The sequence below is a fragment of the Doryrhamphus excisus genome, linkage group LG4 (genome assembly GCF_037039965.1).
Source record: "Doryrhamphus excisus strain RoL-2023G ecotype Guam linkage group LG4, RoL_Dexc_Guam_v1.1, whole genome shotgun sequence".
In the NCBI taxonomy this organism is placed as follows: Eukaryota; Metazoa; Chordata; class Actinopteri; order Syngnathiformes; family Syngnathidae; genus Doryrhamphus; species Doryrhamphus excisus.
Genome location: NC_136360.1, coordinates 9,786,184 through 9,805,601, shown reverse-complemented (window position 1 = coordinate 9,805,601; position 19,418 = coordinate 9,786,184). Strand labels below are relative to the sequence as shown.

General features: G+C 41.0%; 1 protein-coding gene across 2 annotated transcripts in view; it reads right to left on the bottom strand.

Annotated features, from left to right (window-relative positions):
• The window catches only part of kita (KIT proto-oncogene, receptor tyrosine kinase a), a 30,862-nt gene extending 13,534 nt beyond the window's left edge, over nt 1–17,328 (bottom strand). Inside the window, exons 1-12 of one of the 2 annotated variants that reach the window (XM_058072748.2) lie at nt 16,984–17,328; nt 12,851–13,105; nt 11,838–12,122; nt 11,612–11,751; nt 10,333–10,525; nt 9,169–9,355; nt 7,829–7,944; nt 7,618–7,732; nt 5,645–5,829; nt 2,834–2,940; nt 2,620–2,746; nt 44–148 (exon numbers count right to left, since the gene is read on the bottom strand). In XM_058072748.2, the coding sequence (XP_057928731.2) occupies nt 44–148; nt 2,620–2,746; nt 2,834–2,940; nt 5,645–5,829; nt 7,618–7,732; nt 7,829–7,944; nt 9,169–9,355; nt 10,333–10,525; nt 11,612–11,751; nt 11,838–12,122; nt 12,851–13,105; nt 16,984–17,041 (1,873 nt within the window). In that variant the 5' untranslated portion in view covers nt 17,042–17,328. The remainder of the gene's footprint in view (nt 1–43; nt 149–2,619; nt 2,747–2,833; nt 2,941–5,644; nt 5,830–7,617; nt 7,733–7,828; nt 7,945–9,168; nt 9,356–10,332; nt 10,526–11,611; nt 11,752–11,837; nt 12,123–12,850; nt 13,106–16,983) is intronic. The other variant, XM_058072749.2, reaches the window with a different exon arrangement.
• Between the last annotated feature and the right edge of the window lie 2,090 nt (nt 17,329–19,418).

The following is a 19,418-nucleotide window of genomic DNA, read 5'->3' as shown; positions in this document are numbered from 1 at the left end:
TTAAATTTGCTTAAGCACATAGTGACCTCCACCTAAAACGTACATTTGAGCATCTTGACCGCCACCGTGGTGACTGAGTCCGCTTTGGACAGTCCATACGCCGTCGCTTCCACCACTTTCCCAAAGGCGCCAGAACCCAGTGTCTTCCCTGTGGACATAAAGACAGACACAAAGTTGTTATTCCCTCATCCTGCGTCACCCCCTCCCTTCCCTTCCATTGGCCGCCTGCCAGCATTACTGGGACAACACCAGTTGAGCCCTGGGGCTGTGTGCACAAGCACCAGGACATGCAGAATCCTGTTGGAGGAGCGCTGCTAAAAAACAACACCCAGAATATGTCAACAGTATTGTGTTTGCTGTCAGGGAGTGGGGTTTCGTCATGATTAACAATGCAACTGCTTTGCTTCTTATTCCACCATGACTGGAGTACTGCTGTCTTGTCCACATGTCCATCAATGGATGATGTCATGTCATGCCACATTAATTATCCTGATGTTTATCTGATAGTTTTACCCTAATCTGTCCAATATTTCAAACAGTAGCAACTCTGTTTTTCTTTCAGGTACACCATTTACTGTATATTCAATAGAAACTAGAATATTGCTTCATATTATTTATAGTGTTATTTTTGCAGCATTGTCACAGTATTCCCGCGACCCTCGTGAGGATAAGCGGTAGAAAATGAATGAATGAATGAATGTCACAGTATTGCTGTTCCTGATGGGCAATCCAAACAGTCGAGCGGGTGGGACTGACATGTACAGTGCTTAACCAGAGTATTCGAACCGGTGTTTTGTAATATTTAAAAATATATTGTTACATATATTACACCAGTCTGTATAAGCCAGAACCAAAAAAATATTTAAAAGTGACAATAAAAATATAATAATACAATATCTTCTTTAATATGTTTCTTTTATATGTTACTTCACTCTGTAAAGTTGCAAAATTGTGGTGTTTGTAATATGTATTTTCTCACAGGCAATTTTTTCTGTCCAACATTTGCAGCATTTCTTATCTCAACTGTATTAACTCATTCACTGTATTAACTCATTCATTCGTCTCTCGACATAATTACCTTTTTTTCACGGGAGCTACAGATCAAAGTCTTAAACATCTTGTGTGTGATTTTCTGACTTGTAGGCAATGAAAAATGCTGACAGGCAAAGGGCGACAAATCCAGCAGATCGTCACCCACACGCACGCACACATGCACACACGTCTATAGTTTACACACACACATCTGTAAATAGTTCAAACACAAGCAAAGTTCTGTAAATATATGATTATTTTGTGTTATGTTTTTATTATGTTCTAAATCTGTGAATAAATGTAGTTATATTGTCATCTAAATATTTTTTTCCTGTGTTGTTTTTGTTGTTTCGAACAACTGCTCAGATGTTTAAGGTGTCACTAAAACAAAAAATATGCACGTCAGTCACCATTCTGCTTGAATTTGCTTCTTTGCAGAAAAAGCTCATTTTTAAATCACCCTATGTTCTTCTGACAATTTATAAAGACCCAAAAAGGCTAGAAGCAAACCTTTTTTTCTGATAAAATTAGAGAGTCTAAAGTTTCCGTACATAGTTTCAACGTTCATGTAGTCCTAAAACTCAATATCCCATGGGTCTTGAAAGTTCAGCAAAAATGCCAAAAAGGAGTAGCATTCCTTTTGCGATGACCATTTTGCGCTATGCTGTTTGTATTTACTTTGCTGACCAAACCTCTTGACTGATCATCAATAGGACAGGTCATCTATGTTAAGCTAACATGTTAAGCGCTATACAGTATATGCCATTCCCCCCCACTCTGTGGGCTTTACCACAAATCAATTCTGCCTAGCAACAGGAGGCAGGGCAAATGTGGAACAGGAACAATCTGTTGCTCTATACAAGTTGCTGAAGCTGCTAAAAGGTTTATATTGGATCATGACTGATTTGTGATGTCTGTTCAATTCTGTAGGAGAAAATGTATTTTTAAAAGTAGACTGTCTGTAGTCATTTAAGTGTTTATTAACCCATTGCCGACTGTCCAAAAAAGAAGACAATTTGTAACGCTAAAAACAATAAAACATAATTTCCCTAACTTTTGTTGGAAGGGGATATACGTACATATAAACAACAACCTTCAGAAAATAGTTAGCATGTTCTAGCCAGTTTGTGCAGGCACAATTTCTGGACTAACTCTGCCTGAACTGTCCAAGAAATGAATCTGATTTTAGCATAACTGGTCAGAAGTGGCCCTGTGATTGACTGGCGACCAGTTCAGGGTGTACCCCGCCTCTAGCCCGAAGACAGCTGGGATAGGCTCCAGCACCCCCCGCGACCCTCGTGAGGAAAAAGTGGTAGAAAATGAATGAATGGTCCGAAGTGGCCCAATTGACCCCTGACGCAACATGACTATAAACAGTCCACTTAGCTTGGCTTAATTCACATGGCACATGTCTATATTTACACAGAATAATTATGTTTTCTTCTTCGCATATAGCCTACCAAAGTTTACAATTTTGTGTCACTGGATTCAGAAATGCCACCTTCATGCTAGGGTCCAAGGCACGCTCTGCAGACCGGTGTGATAAATGTGTGACACCACTATGCCAAGGACGGGCTGGATGCTCACCAAAACGCAGGTTGTTTCTGGGAAACTCCCACTGGTGATCGTACGGTAGCTGGGTGGGGTCAATGTACACGTAGTTGTTCCCGTGGATTCCTTCAATCACCTTCCACTGAACCTGGTATTTAGGCTTCTGGATCAAAGTAAAGCAATAAAAATCAAAGAATGACAAGCACGACAAATAAACATAATGTTCTTGGTGAGAGTTTAGAGTACCTACCTGCAGGTACTTGTAGAAAAGCATGATAAGGATCAGACAGAGGATGGATGCTGCTGATACCGAGCCAATCAGCAGTGGCGTGAACAGACCATGGGGGACAGTTCTCTCTGCAGGGATACAAACGCACCAGTCTATCAGCTACAAGCAGATGTTTAAAACTAAGTTTGTTGTCCAAAAACATATGTAGGGCTGGGGAAATCTTTCTTTCTATGGCCATGCCTAGATGCTGATGCAACAGCGCGTCTGCCATTTCATCCTCAGTATCTTCAAGATGTTGATTCATCACTAATTATTCCACACACTTGACAGAATTCCCAATGATCAATTAATTGACTAATCGATTGCAAAACTCATTCCAACAAGGTTTAATGGGAATATTGTTGGAAAGCTAAATACCCAAACGGTTAAACAAATCTCAAAAACCTGTTGCGATGATATCATTTCTTTTACGACCGTCTGAGTTTTTGCATTTCATTAATTTGTTATTCCTGTTTTACTATTAGGTGCAGTGCTCGATATAATTTCAGATATATGGCTTTTTAGATGTCTTGTCCTTTGGTTTTTATTTAATTTTGATGTTTTATGGCGCCACCCATGTGTTGGTTCCTGTCAAAATTGATTTGGACTATTTTTTCAAAGATTATGCAAATGAGAAACACAGCATGGTTAAAAGACATGACTACCATGTTTTTATATTTGTTTTATGTTGTGTAGTGTTATTCATTGTTCTGTGACCAAGTGCAGTACAAAGCATTACAAACATTAATAAAGCTAAGATTTAATATATATGACTTTTATTTCTATTCTAGATCATTGGTATTCTGTTTAGTTAGAAGATTATCTGCACAGTTATATACATGGACAAACCCACAGAGCTACATTCCAATGGCAGTTGGGCAGTTTTCTAAGAGAGGCCAACAATGCTCTGCCTTTACAGTTTTGCCTTTGGATACATCGCCTATGATTGCAAACTCAATTTAAATTGTATACAATTTAAAATATGACTTTTAAAATGTATTTTCCATTGATTTTTTGGGATGGTTTATAGTGCAGATTCCCATCAAAATTAAAAGGGACTGTGTTCCAACACTTTTGTAAACACTTTTGTGTTTTTCCAACACAGGCCATAATATTCCATAATTAAAGAGTGTTTTTATGTTCTTACATTCATCATGTGTTCAGTTCTTTCATGCCTGCCTTGACTGTTCCCTTCAGTACAGTGCATAACATTGCCAACTCCATTCAAATTTGATACTCTGATCCCCTTTTTTCAAATTTATGTCCAGTATAAAGAATGGGGTTGTTGTCAGTGGTTGAAATGTTGCCGTTTAATGAGGTCATCAACGCTTTGGGAACACATGACCTATACGGTTGAATATTTTTTCTAAATGTGCTTTAATGACCGAGTGGTCTTCTTTTTCCAGCTGTGGTGAGTCATTGTGTATATACATTGTTGAGTTCCTTCGTGCCTGGCCTTACTGTTGTTCCTCTGTCCAGTGGGCTGAAGTAAGCTCTTTAGAGATAAGAAGCTTTCTCCCCACTTCAAATCTGAGAATGCAGAGTCTGCAGGAACAAATCCCCAGTAAACCTGTCAGTGAGTTCTAAAGCTCTGCATGTTCTCTGCTGGCTGCAGCTCACTGACACCTCCGAGCCTCCGAAAAGGCCCCCGCAGCAGCAAACAGCACACCTCCCGCCACGCTCCACCACACTCCCCCCTGCCTCCGCCCGGTCTGGCGGAGAATTGCGGCGAGAGCGTGGGCGGCCCTCTCAAACCTCCGCCAGTCGCGTTGTACTGCCTCTTTGGGGGACATGAAGTGGCAGATGGGGAAGCTGTTATGACATGGTGGATTTGGAGTCATAAAGTAAACAATGGACTCAAGTTATCAGAGCCAATCATGTTCAAGGGACGTATCTCTCTTTGCTTGTGTTTATGGCAGACGGTTCATCTTAGCCAAAATCTTGCATTTAATCAATATTTGGAGTTGGGACAGATTGTCTTGCCTTTTAATACTTTTAAGTATGTATGTGATTATTGCAGTCGGCTGCATTTATACTGTACTTAAATAAAAAAACAACTTGTAAGATGACATAAGGCACTATAACAACACAAGCCTAACAGATCTCATCTGGAACCATATTTGGTAACCTTGTCAAGGTTCAAAACTGACCCCTGTATGCTTAACCAATTGATACAAGCTGAACATTGTGTTGTACGTTAAGCATTTTACAAAACTATAATAATACTGTATAATGTCATTTAATTTGACACCAGGAGGAACACAATCCTGGATTAAAATTTGGTTTGACATATTACAGTTTTTTACAGGATAATTATTTTCATAATGATCATTTTCATAAATATCATTATTATTTTTATAATGTCATCAAAAGCTGGACACCTCGTATTTAAAAAAATTAAGGAACAAATGTTGTACTTTTACTATTACTATTACATTTTAATGATGTAATTATAGATCGTGAACTGTGTAAAATATGTAGTAAAATAGTAATTTTTTTAATTACATTTTCTTATATTTTCCACATTGATGGACATTTTTATAAATTATTAAAAGTGAAAAATAAAATTCAAAAACAATAAAATATAAATAAAAAACCTTTGTAAAGGATTTCTGAAAATATATAGGAAAAAAGTATAGGATATCTTAATGATATAGTTTTATTATTATTAGTTTTATCATTTACTTGTATGTGCCTTTTTTGAAATTTTTAAATCCATAAATATTGTTTTGAATGAGTTAACTACATTAGCATATTAAGTGTAACTTTGTTGTGTTTGTGTTGCTGTCTCACCACTGATGGAGAAGAGCGTGTAGGCCTGCTCCCCTTCCACAGTGGCCACACACTCCAAGGTGCTGAAGCGTCCCCGGCTGACATTCACCCGACTCTCAACCTCTGTCTTGCCAAACATGGGACTGAACAGCGTGATGGTAATGATGTTGTTCTCTTCCTGGGTGGCATTCACCTGCTGAGAGCACCTGGAGTGAGGCGCGGGAGAGGGGGTTCAACCATAGAGGAGGAGAGGATTAGACATTGTTGACACACACAAAAAAATCTGTCAAGATCAGCAATCCTGTTATTAGTGGTCTTGGTTGATACAGACAATGATTTGTTACGATTTTAGCCAGGCACTTCTATGGGCAGCCAAGAGTTCTAATGTTCAGTAAAAACTCAGAGGTTAAAGTAATTATCGGCAAAATAAAATGTTTTGAAGTAAGTGATTAATTTATAGTACTTGTTGTTATAATAACCGAGCTAGTGTCACACCTTTGCTTGAGTGTTATTGTTTTTTAGAAAGCAGCAATGATGCAAGTCAAGCTAATGCTAATCTTGTGTACTATGCTATATGATGCTAGCGGAGCGAAGGAATACTACCGCTTCCTGTATTATCTTATGGTATTTGTTTTTTTAATTTAACACAGTTTTGATGTGCACTGTACTGTATAGGTCTTGGGCCAACACTGGCTTTGATGTTTTAACAACCTTTTTCGCAGCAGCCATTTTGACGTAGCAAAACAGCAAATAATGGCGGATACCAAGATTACGCCAAAACAACCCAACCTAATGCTTTGTAGAGGAGTGACGCATGGGCCAAGGAAGAAAGTGAGAATCTGTACAAAGATAGAGGGATTTATTTTGTTGTTTGCAGATGTGTGTTATGGTTACAACAGTAGCATATACATTCTTTTCTGTAAAAGAAACAAATCTGCATACTGTGACTGTACGTAACAATGACGCACATTTGGATTCAGTGCAGTTTGAATTTTTCCACCAGGCTCCATATTTGACGCCGCAGCGCTTATTTATGTGCTTTGCAGTCAATGGGGTGAGCTCAGGTTGCGCTGCTCCGCATGTACTTGCCAACTGATTAGGAACAGCTTGACAAAAGAAAGACGTGCAGAATACTGCAGTACAGGAAGGCACTACATAAAATGAATATGTCTTTTGTAAGTCATCTACAGCAATTAGTCCCAGCCACTGGAGATTTCCAGTACAGGCCGCCAACCCAGACAAATGGGGATGAGAAAAGCTGAAAGACAATTCAGCTCCCTTCAAAGAACCATATAATGTAAATTGTCTCTGTATAGTAGTACAACCATGTGACTTCTCACAACCTAGGCCTTCTCACAACAAGACAACTCCCCTCAAATCTCGCAATCTGACATTACATCGTCATCATCATTCCTGATTGACGGGCGCGTCTCTGGTGTGACCTCAGTGTGTGCAACCTGCATGACCCCCTTGACCAACTACTACCAATAATAACACAGCTCCTACTACTACTACTACTAATTTGATTTTGTTCGATGGTCCTTGCTAATGTTCTCCCATGCAATGTGCTCCCATTACTATTACTATTACTACTATACTATATTTTCCTTTTTTTTTTCTCCTCATATTTGGTCTCAAATGCTGATACTATGTGGGAATGCATGCAGGTAAGTACACAATCTTAAGTTAATTCATGCTAGCTCACTGCCTTTTATCACACACATCAAAGCACGATAATAAGATAATAATCTTCTCTCTGAAAAACAACCTCCAGGCTCATACTGTTTGATGGTGGGTCTGTATTTACAGTAGTTTCTCTTTTTAATTTGATTTGCTGTCTTAATTTTACACAATACATACCAAATAAGACACATTACATTGCTATAATGCTGGAACCCACAGCCCCTTGCCTCGTTGGGGACCGCTGGATTAATCTATCTACATATTTCTAGACTTTAATTTAGTTCAGCCACTTCCTGTTCTGTCGAGCTCACCTGACATAGGACTGCTCGCAGTAGAACCATGTGATCTGCGGGGCAGGGAAACCTTCGGCCACACAGCGCACCTGCCCATCTACCGGGCCCTCGTGAGAGACAATCTCAGGTTTAGCTGAGAAGAGAGGAAAGGTTCAACCAAGCACAGAAACATACATACAGAAGTTACTGATTATCTTCTCCTCATTACAAAAAAATAGCAGACACTCACTCATGACAAAAATGGTGAAGGTCTCATTCAGCGAGGCATCACGGTTGGAGGCTTTAAATGTGTAAACGCCGCCTTCTGACATCTTCAGTCGCACCAACCTCAGCTCACTGCTGTGCCTGATAAACAAAATAAATAAAATAAATAAAATATATTTCAATTCCAATTTTACACTTTATTTATCCCCTTGGGTATTTTAAAACACACAAACAGCAGCAGACAGAAGAAGGACAAAGGACTAAATTCTGCAATTTAAAAATGCCTATTTAAATAGGGGTTGTGCAATATCTGGAGGGGGTACATGGCCCCCCTAAATAAATGGCTTGTCCCCCGATATCAACATTTAAAAAGCACAAGACAGCTCCACAGGTATCTACTGTGTGACTATTTAACATCTTAAACACAGAATGAAAAAAAATCTGTCATTGCTGAGGGGTAGGATTAAATAAGCTCTGCTTCTTCATACTTCTTTTTGGGCATGTTGAATTGTGCAAGTGCAAACATGTGATGTAACTAGCCAAGCATGCCCGAAACATATGAACCGTTACCAGAATACCAAAGAATACCAAGATGCCAAATACCAAGAATACCAAAAGAAGTATTATTTGACATTGGTGTGGGTCATTTTAGCCGTGTTTCTTTTGCTGAACATTGACTGTATAATGACACTAAGCTTACTCTTTTACATGCACTTTATGGGTATTCTCCAAACCAAACATGGATTCATTGATTAATGTTTCAAACTAATACCGTACTTAGTAGAGTCCAACACAGATGTAAAAGCTCACATCCTGTTCCAATAACATTTACATACAGTCGTCCCTTGCTACATTACGCTTCAAATGTTCAAGCGTTTTCAAGCATAAAAATGGCTAAATGAAGTACAATAAAAATACAAAGCACTAAGATATTATAGACTGTGACTGTAAGGGCGTTATTTAATGTATAGAACGCTCTAATGATGTTACAAACCGTATTTAGAAGGTCGTAAACAGGTTTTCTATGCTCTAACTCTAAAAATAAACATCTATAAATAGGGAATTCTACGTTGTGGAAACTCGTTAATCCCAGTCGGGTCTGGAACGCATTAACCGCAATAAACAAGAGGTTACTGTACTGCAAAGTGTGACATAAAGTGTCACACTCATGTGGAGTAACATTATGTCATATTCCTTTTAAAGTTCACATTCTGTGGAATCCATTTAGAATTACTGATGGGTCAGCTTTCACTCGAACAACCCAGAGGGGCTTTTCCGGGTTATGCTGTATTTGCCGTGGAGCATTGAGGGCCCGCAGCCAACTCAGTGCTAAATTCCAGCATGGATCATGAGGCGAGGTCGTACCTGTAGCCATGACTTTGCGTGGTGATGACATGGTCACTGGTGTTCTTCAGCTCTTGGCCCATGAAGCTCCAGGATATGGTGTGGGGCTTGGGATAAGCCTCCATGTTCACCGTGAGGGAAAAACTGTCACCAGATCGCACGTGGATGGTTCTGTTGCTCGCCGATATTAAGTTGATGAATCCTTTATCTAATAGAAAAACAAAAACAAATATTGTTTTAGGATTTGCAGGTGCAATATTTTTTTTAAAAAACAACTCTTAGTGAAACACAGGCCAATCGGGATGATCTGGGTTCGAATCTCCGCTTGGCCATCTCTGTGTGGAGTTTGCATGTTCTCCCCGTGCATGCGTAGGTGTTCTCCAGGTACTCCGGTTTCCTCCCACATTACAAAAAAATTGTCCATAGGTATGAACGTGAGTGTGAATGGTTGTTTGTCTATATGTGCCCTGTGATTGGCTGGCAACCAGGTATGGATGTCTGCTGTTAATAAAATAAAATAAATAACAAGAGTTCAAAATAACACTGACTTTGATTGAATATTGAATATTTTTTTGTCAATGTATCGTGCATCAGTGTCCTCTAACACTTCAAAATACGCAGTGTGCTTGAATGGATCATCGGCGCATAGTGCAGTGCTTGAACGCAGGAAGGAGGAAGACATATACAGAGTAATCCTTCTGGGTGCATTCTATGAACACATAAACCAACTTCCCTGGTCAGAATCTGTCTATAGTGTCTCAACTCAAAAATACAATTAATTCTGGTGAATTAGGTGAACTGTGAATTGGCTGTACAATAATCAAGACATATTTGTGGTAATAATTTTCATCGAAACCAAGGTTCCACTGTATACGTTTAAGAATTGTAATGATAATACACATGATAAAGTTCAGTAGGTGGCAGTCATGCATATTAAACAGTGGTTGAAACAGGAATGAAACTCAGATGTGTTGTGCTTTTTGGCTGTTAATCTAGCAGGTTTTACTATTGTGGTAGTCAAAATATTAGAAACAACATGCCACTGTCAACCTAATAATTATTGTGCATCAAACACAATAATAAACATATTACTACATTTATTCCTTTAAAAGTAAGCGTTATTATCCTTTTAAAGATACATTTTTTAACAGCTCGTTAACTGTCTTTAGTGTTTGCTGTACTCACCATAGACGTCTAACCACACCGATCGTGTGCTGACTCCCTTTTCGTTCTCAGCCTCGCATTGGTAACGGCCAGCGTCTTGGTGCATAACATTGGCGATGTGCAAGGTGGCGCCACGCATGTGATTGAAGTGCTCGGCCAGGATACGCGAGGCAGCATCAACCTTTGCTGGTTGCTGTGGATACCAGACGGCACCCTGTCAACGCCCAGAGATCTCTAGAGATTAACCCCGTCTGCACGCCTATCCTTGCCAAGCACACATACACTGATACGGCGGGCTGGCACACAAACACACACAAGTATACGCATGCACAAACACACGCGGTGGGGTTAAGCACACGTGCACAAGGTGAGACCGCATACATTGCACACATCCCGAAGCTTACACTGCAGTGAACTTTGATCCCTTACGCATTCATTCACAAGCCAATGCTCGCACTCATGCGGGAGATTCTATGCAGGGTCGCAAAATACTGCATTTGTGCTTTGTGACACATTTTTGGACAAAATTATTTCACAATCGGGGTCAATTCAGTATAAACCCATAAACCAGGAGTATCCAATTTATTTTCCATCAAAGGCTGCATACTAAAAAATGTTTTTAAAATAATTTTCCTATCGTGGGGCAATAAAAAATAACGGAAATGATCCAGGGGATGCAGTTTGGACACCCCTGCTTGAAATGATCATAATAAATAATAAGAAACATTTGTTCAGTAGTATGATCATCCACAGTGATCAACAAGATCAACAAAAGAAAGCTAAAAAATACAATCCTAAATGAAACAATAATGGTCAAATAAAGGGTCAAATACGGTTAGCACAGTCGTGAATGGCGGTGTTGCCGTCAATGAAGTTCCCTTCAAGTTCTGTACTCTGACTTTTCTGACCTTTTTTACGAGTCAAAATGTCTTGACAATGTTTCAACAACTGAAGTCGCCATTTTCTCCGGTAGATATATTCACCCCCAAAATGGATGACTTTGCTTTCAAACACTGAACCCATCAGTGATCATAGTACAGTACGTACAGTAATAATAACCACTTTTTATATCAAAGTTAAGATGGACTGTTTTAATGTTATTACCTTTTCCTATTAACAGCGATTCACTTGTTTTTACACTTGTGTTGACACTGTGATGATGGTGATGAGATTGCTTTCTATGGATATTATTTCCACCTCAGGGCTCCCACTACGCTATACGTGACAATGCTACAAGTTGCAGTATTTTCTTTTGGGAAACAAAACGCATGCAGAGTGAACGAATGCAGAAGTGTCTCACCGAGCCAGGCGGCGTGACCCATTTCAGCTTGATCTCGCCGTTGACGTTGGTGGTGTTGCAGGAGAGGACCAGACTCTCTTTCAGGGTGAGAATGACCCGTTCTGGTACTTGCATCTCTATAACAGGGGGCGCCACTGGCACTGAGGGAGTGAAGAAGAACTGTGGCAATCTTGCAAACAAACAAATGCATGAACATGATCAAAGCCGCCTTCCTTGCCACGTTTACCTGGCTTGACTGTCAGGTGGTAGTAGTGCGAGGTGACGCGTCGCCCTTGCAGTGTCCCAGTGCACACATAGCAGCCTTCGTAGGCCTTCTGCGTGTCGTGGATGACCAGGCCTTTCTCCAGGCTGGCGGAGAAACTGAGACCGAGAGCCAGAGGCGCGCTGGAACATGTTTCCAGGTGCAAATTGGTCAGACTGGGATCGGTTGCCAGGCAGGGAATGGATGCAGCATCGCCCACGCGAGTGAGAATGTTGAACACCATCGATTTCCTGAAAGGGTTGTCAGGATCTGCAGGGAAAAAAAACAAACAAAGGGGATCAGAGGTGGCTTATGAGTGAGTTATGGGAACGCTGGTTTGCTTTTTCACCCAATTTCGCCTTTTCAAAGTAAAGAAACAGTTAGTCGGAATAAACACTGTTTAATGATGCATAACGGCATCATAAGAAACTCTATCAAATTTGCAATTTAGTATATTTTAAGTTATATTCACCTACACCGATTTAATTACTTCAGCTATTTAATTTCACCTGAAACACAAACTGAAGTCAAGGTTTTATTTGACTACAATTTGCAACGTGCTTTTCATTGCAATGAACAGCCTTAATATGGTGTTTTCACATTAACATTTACATTCCAACATTTTATCCCTGAACATGTAATGTCAAAGAAGATTTTTCTTTTCCGTGCAGGTTTCACAGGTGCAGTGTGGGGTTTATTATCAGTGTATAAACAGAAAAGCCATAAAACGCTAAACATTTCAGAATAACAAACTGTGTGCTCGGTTGTCGTCTGACTTGGCCTTAGCATTAAAAAAAAGCAGTTTGTGTTTGTTGCCCGGAAGGAAGAAGTGTTCTGACGGGACTGATCAGCACATGATATCATCCTGCAGAGATGGCACCAGGCCAGGGGGACGTGCCGTCAAAAAGTCATGCATACATGATACCTGAGTAGGCCTTAATTATTACACCATACGCACAAATGCAAACTAACTCTCTCTTCAGCCTCAACACAGCTACCGTTTACGTAGACGTAGATGGACGTCTGCTGCCCACTTGTCCTCTCCAGGCAGATGTAGCGGCCCATGTGGAGCGGCTGAGCCCGGGTGATGCGCAGCACCGACACACCGTCCGCCCTCTGTTCTCCTCGCACCTTTTGACGCCCCTCCTGTTGCCACTGCATCTCCTTATTGCCATGGCAGTGCAGGTCAAAGGGCGCGTGGAGTGGGACAACAAGGTGGGAACCAGCTGGGGTAATGGTGGGCTTGGCGTAGCCTGTAGGGGGCAGAAACATTGAGGAGACTGAGTGGAACATGCAAGCTCCAACACACAAAAAAAAACAAGTAGTAAAAGGATAAGGAGTGCAATCTGATGGTGTCTTGAAGCAATTGAGGCAGGATGGAGTGCACTGCTTGGCTGCAGCCAGTAGAGGCGCTGTTCAGTCATTTTCAACTTGTTTGCTCTTTAAGAACTAAAAGAAAAACTGCACTTTTTAAAAATTTTGCCAACAATTCACAATCCGTATGTGAGACATGAACACATCCATCCATCCATTTTCTATGCTGCTTATCCTCACTAGGGCCGCGTCCCAGCTGACAGGGTACACCCTGGACTGTCCATCCATCCATTTTCTGTACCGCTTATGCTGAAGCCTATCCCAGCTGTCTTTGGGCAGGGTACACCCTGGACTGGTTACCAGCCAATCACAGGGTTCGTATAGACAATCAACTGTTCAGACTCACATTCATACCTATGGACAATTTGGAGTCGCCAATTCACCTAACATGTTTTTGGAATGTGGAAGGAAACCGGAGTACCCAGAGAGAACATGCAAACTCCACACAGAGATGTCTAAGCGGAGATTTGAACCCAGGTCTACCCAACTGATTTCCTGGCTGTGTGGCCAACATGCTAATCACTCATCCACCGCACAGCCCACATGAACACATGTCTTCCTCTTTTCTCTGTGTTCTGAAAATACAAAAACAGACCGGTGAGTACTGCATGGAATGGGACACATCTCTGCCGCCTACACAGACCACTATTAAAACACCTCCAAAAACCTCCAACAAGGTCATGCTGTGACCATGTAGTAACAGGTACATTCATGATAACATGTAATAACATGTACGTTGCCCAATCAAAGCATTACTGGAACTGGAAGTGACATGACATAGAAACGAACACCTATGGCTAGCGTTAACTTAACTTAACACAGCAGCAGTGATGTGAGCTCAAATACCTAGCCTTACCTTTGTTGTAGTGGTCTGAGGCATTGTGAGCACGTTATTGGCATTATTGATGCTTTTTATAGTATTTTTAAGAAGGCTTAATATGTGGAATAAGTGTTTCCCACACATGCAGCGTTTTTATCTGTTTTTATAACTTTCAAACGCATAAAAAAGAAAGACAGGTGTTCATGTCTCACATAAGGATTGTGAAAGACAAAAATTTGCAAAATTACAATTACAGTTGTTCTTTAGCAGACATTTATGGAACATTATTCTGCTCAGCACAGTATTGGCATGAAAACAGGAGTTCAGAACATTCAAGAGTGATTCTCCAAACACCTAATAGGTACCTCCTACGTACCTAATACCCAAACATGTATTATGTGTGATATATTAAAGTGACTTCATAGAGGATGAATGAGGAGAAAATATAAGGAAACTGTCCAACATCCTGTCACAATTTAGGTACCATTGTCCACAGTGCATCCTACAGAGCCTGAACTCCCGCAACACTTTATATGTACAACCCATGACAAAATGGACGCTTTGAATTGATGTCTTGACAGAGTGAAGACATGAGTGACATCATAAATACTCGCTAAAAGAATCAAATTTAGCCGGCATGGTCTTGCCATCATTTTTATTTTGTTCTCCAATGTCAGCGCACACACATACATACTGATTACAGTGCCTTAAACGGGCTTAAAGGTGCAATCCCTATAAACAAAAGATTGTCCCAGCAGCATCAAACACAGTGAAAACACAAGCTTTGTAGCGGCAACACTCCCTACATGCAGCCAGCTCATATTTTATCAACAGATGAAAACTTCAGCATCCCTCCCTAACTCCCTAAAGCCTTCGCAATATTGTTTCTGTCTTAATTCAATTAAAAAGTCAATCAGTGTTGACTTTATTCAACGTTGCCCAACTGCATTTTTGTTAGTTTTTCGTCTTTGTTAAGCTAACAAAATTCAAGCATGTGGAACATTTAGTAGAGTCAACATTTTTTTTTGGAATGTATCCAGCGGCAAAAACTATTTGCATGTCTGCAACCACAAAACTAAAGTGAACCTTTTAGCTTTCCCCCAAAAAGGTTCTGTGGTCTGTAAGAGAATTATAGAATTTGTTTACACTTTATGAAGTACCCTGAACTACTCCAAGGCATTACCTTTCCCTTGTTTACACAAAGATCCCATAAAATTGCCACATTAAGGTTAAAAAGGAAGATGCCTTTCACGCAGAAGACAAACAAAGTGCTTTTACACAGCACTATGGTATGCAACAATTAAGGTCTGCGTGCCGTGTCACAAATTAAATACTTCAGATTAGCGATAATTACTTTTAAAACAACAGCACAAGAGAAGTCAGTCTCAGGTGTCAAACCTCACACTCTTATCCCGACATTACGGTAGTATTCCCTTACATACAGGCGCAAGTCCGCCTCTGTTACAGCTTTGATACCACATTCAAAGACCAGCGTTTACAGCATTTTCCTATGTTGCTATTATGTACAAACGGCTTTGACTTTTGGAAAAAAATTGTAAAAATTCTGTGTAATAGACAGTTGCAGTTGTGATGCATCCATCATTCACTTTATGAGAAAGTACTAATAAGTTTGTAAGTACTTCTCTAAGTGACAAATTATGGAAGAATTTGGTTATTGTCTTACAAAAATACATCATGTATTGCCAGAACATTGCACACAACAGACATTACTTCATTACAGCAAACGTGAGCCAAGAAACACTTTGCCAATACATGTCTGCTTGTTGATTATTAAAACATCATGTATCATTTTACTCCTCCAGACATTGACTGTTGGTATCTGCTAAAAGAACATCAAATGTACAGTATGTGTAGGCTGAAATGGAATGGAATTAAGCCGTCGTGTGAATGCTCTTCCAACTGCGGTTGAACCGCGCTCCAGGACAGCCTCGCCAATACGGTTCTCCACTGGATTCATGTTTGAAAGTGGTCAACATCAAATCAAAGTAAGACCATGCAGTTACAGTATTTGTATGTTATTCCCTCAAGGTGCAATTTACACTAATGGACCTAATGATGGGACTATTTCTGCTGACAAATGAAATGTGTAATGCTGTAAAAAGTGTCAAAAGCCATTTTGATAACCCTACAAATACAAATAAGTGGAGGTGCCAGCAAAAAGCATCACAGATGAGTCTGTTACAAGGCTCTGTTTGCAATGGTGTCTCAATATGTGCCCAAGGACGGTGCACTTTTGTGGCAAAGCACCAACAGCCTCCCGAAAGTGACACGCTAAAGATGATTTAGACCTGCTTGCACCACCTGCGTGCGTAAACGGGCTTAAGGCAAACTTCATGGCGTGGCCCATTGCATCACATGACAAGTAAGCCCGTGCATGCACTGCAGACGGACTGCTGATATTCTCTGCACACTTCCATACAGGCTCCTTGTGAGACCGCTCATCTTTGGTGTTTATGACAAAATGGAACATTTGCATTCCACAAAAATGGAATATTTCTTTAAAAGAACATATTTATGCCGTTCCTCTCTGAAATGATGTCCAGCCTTGACAGTTTGACTTGATTTGTGTAAATATTTATTAATATATCAAAAATGTGACACACAAGCAGCCTGCAACAGCCAGCAACAGTTTGTGAGTGAACCTTCATTATATTCTCAGTGGCGCCCAGCTCGCCTCGTTTGAATAATTAAAGCAGCGTGTTTAAGATCCGCATCCACGGTGTCTCCTCAGCGTGAGTTATCTCCAGAGACACCAGAGACAAGTGTGACTAAACAACGTCTTTACGCGTAAAAATGAATGGCACAGTAAATGCATGGCTTATGCGCGTCATGCGTAAAGATGAGCTCCGAGCAACAAGTTACCATCCTAGTACAGTGCAGTGGAGAGGAGTGGGGTTAAAAGGACATAAAACATACCTGTATGAAATGTAGATTGCAGCACAAAAGACAGCAGCAGAATCCAGTGGTATTCCATAGTTAGAGTTCCATGGATGTAGCTGTATACTCGATCCGTCTTATTACGGGAGGTGTACAGGAAGGTTGTTGTGGGGAGATACTCCACTATACTCCACAAGCCGTTTGAGGACTCACAGCAGGCGGTGGAAGAAGAAGAAGAAGAAGAAAAGGCGCACTTAGAAGTCTTCCAAAGCGCAGATGCTGGGCAGCATGCGTGGATGGGTCAGTGGACATAGCTGGACATCCAAGCGCCAGCAAGGACTGTGCACGGCGAGCAGGTGTGCGTGACTGACTGTGTCTGCGGCTTGGTCATGTGAGTGTGCAGCCTCTCTGAGCACCGCCGCTTATATTGGAGAGGGAGGCGTTAAGAGAGAAAGAGAGGCAGGCCCAGGCCAAAGGCCCATTGCTCGTCTGTCCTCGGAGCTGCTCTGGTGACCTACATGGGACACCTAAACACACCATTATATTAAAAAACAACAACAACTCATTATAAAAATATTTTAAATGCTGCAGCTGTTCTTTTTAAACATGCAATGATAGAAAACTGGTGAATATGACTGACATATCAGGGTTCATATTGGAAAATTGGAAACTAAATTCATTCATTCATTCATTTTCTACCGCTTTTCCTCACGAGGGTCGCGGGGGGTGCTGGAGCCTATCCCGGCTGTCTTCGGGCGAGAGGCGGGGTACACACCAATCACAGGGCACATATAGACAAACAACCATTCACACTCACATTCATACCTATGGACAATTTGGAGTCGCTAATTAGCCTAGCATGTTTTTGGAATGTGGGAGGAAACCGGAGTACCCGGAGAAAACCCACGCACGCACGGGGAGAACATGCAAACTCCACGCAGAGATGCCCAAGGGTGGAGACTAAATTCATGTTCAATTCAGTTAATTTTGGAGACTAAAATGGCAGCAGCGACGGGGAACTACACTGGAACCTCCAAAGTCCAGAATGAGATGCCAGTTGACCTCCAAGTTATTGTAATTCCCGCATGGTCCAGTCAGCCTCATATTCCACCCGGTCTCAAACCAGGGTCCCCGAATGAGAGTCAAGCTGTCCAACCCAACACAACCCTTAAAGGAAAACTGCACCTTTGCAGGAATTTTGCCCATCAGCCACAATCCTTATATGAAACAGGAGAGAAAATGAGTTAATATGAGCTAGCTAACTACTAGTTCCACTGGGAGGACACTAAGGCATTCCCAGACCAGCTGTGAGACAGAATACCTCCAGCATGACCTATAGGTCTGGCCTTGGGCTTTCACCAGGGAGGCGCCCAGACTAGATGTCCGAAACACCTGAGCTGGCTCCTCTCGATGTGATGACCGAGGTCCTCACTTTATCTCTTAGGGTTAGTCCAGTCATCCAACGGAGGAAACTCATTTCAGCCAATTGTATCTGCAATCTTCTTTTGTTCATGGCCCAAAGCTCATAACCATAGGTGGGGGTGGGGGTGGGAACATAGATCAATTGAGGGCTTGGCCTTCAGGCTCAGCTCTCTCTTCACCACGACGGTCCGATACAACGACTGAATCACAACAGAGGCTTCACCAATTCGCTTGTCGTCCTCATGCTCCAACTTTCCCTCACTTGTGAACAAGACCTCGAAATACTTTAAGTCCTTGGTTGACTTCCTCATATACAAGTGCAAAAGTAAACTCTACAGTCACACATCACCACTTTGCACATTGAATTTTGTGGCTTCACGGTTTTTCAAAAATATATACATTTTCATGGTTGTATAAAGACTGTTATTAGTAATATTACTACCGCTAATTAGTTCAACTGATGAAGTACGATTACTGGACCCAGCTGGTCCTCAAGGCGATGGAGGCCGAGACAGCACGGTACATGCCGAAGGAAATGGAGACAATGGTGTGGGAACCAAACGCCAGGCTGGTCACGATGGAGTCAGTGTCCCCAGCACCCACTTCTCACACACCAGCACGCCCACGATTTAGACCAGGGGTCTCAAACTCAATTTACCTGGGGGCCACTGGAGCTAGGGTCTGGACAAGGCTGGGCCGCATCAGGTTTTTCCCAAAAAAAAATGCATTTATTAAAAACAGAAAAATATACAAACTTTTTCAGTGCTTTGGTTCCGATTTTCTACAAGAAAAGCTCTGATAAAACATTCCACTGTTCTCAAATATCTTAATTTTTATTTTTCTGCACAAAATAAGATGAAAAATACATAAATAAATCAAGAATAAAGAAAATCGATCAATCAGTAATAAATAAATATAATAATAATAAAACGGCAAATAATAAAAACTTAAGAAACCACATATAGTTGGTGGGTAGACAAATTATTTTTTTCAGATTATGATAAACAAAGTATTATTAGAGCCCTGTCGACATGACAAAACATGACTATAGT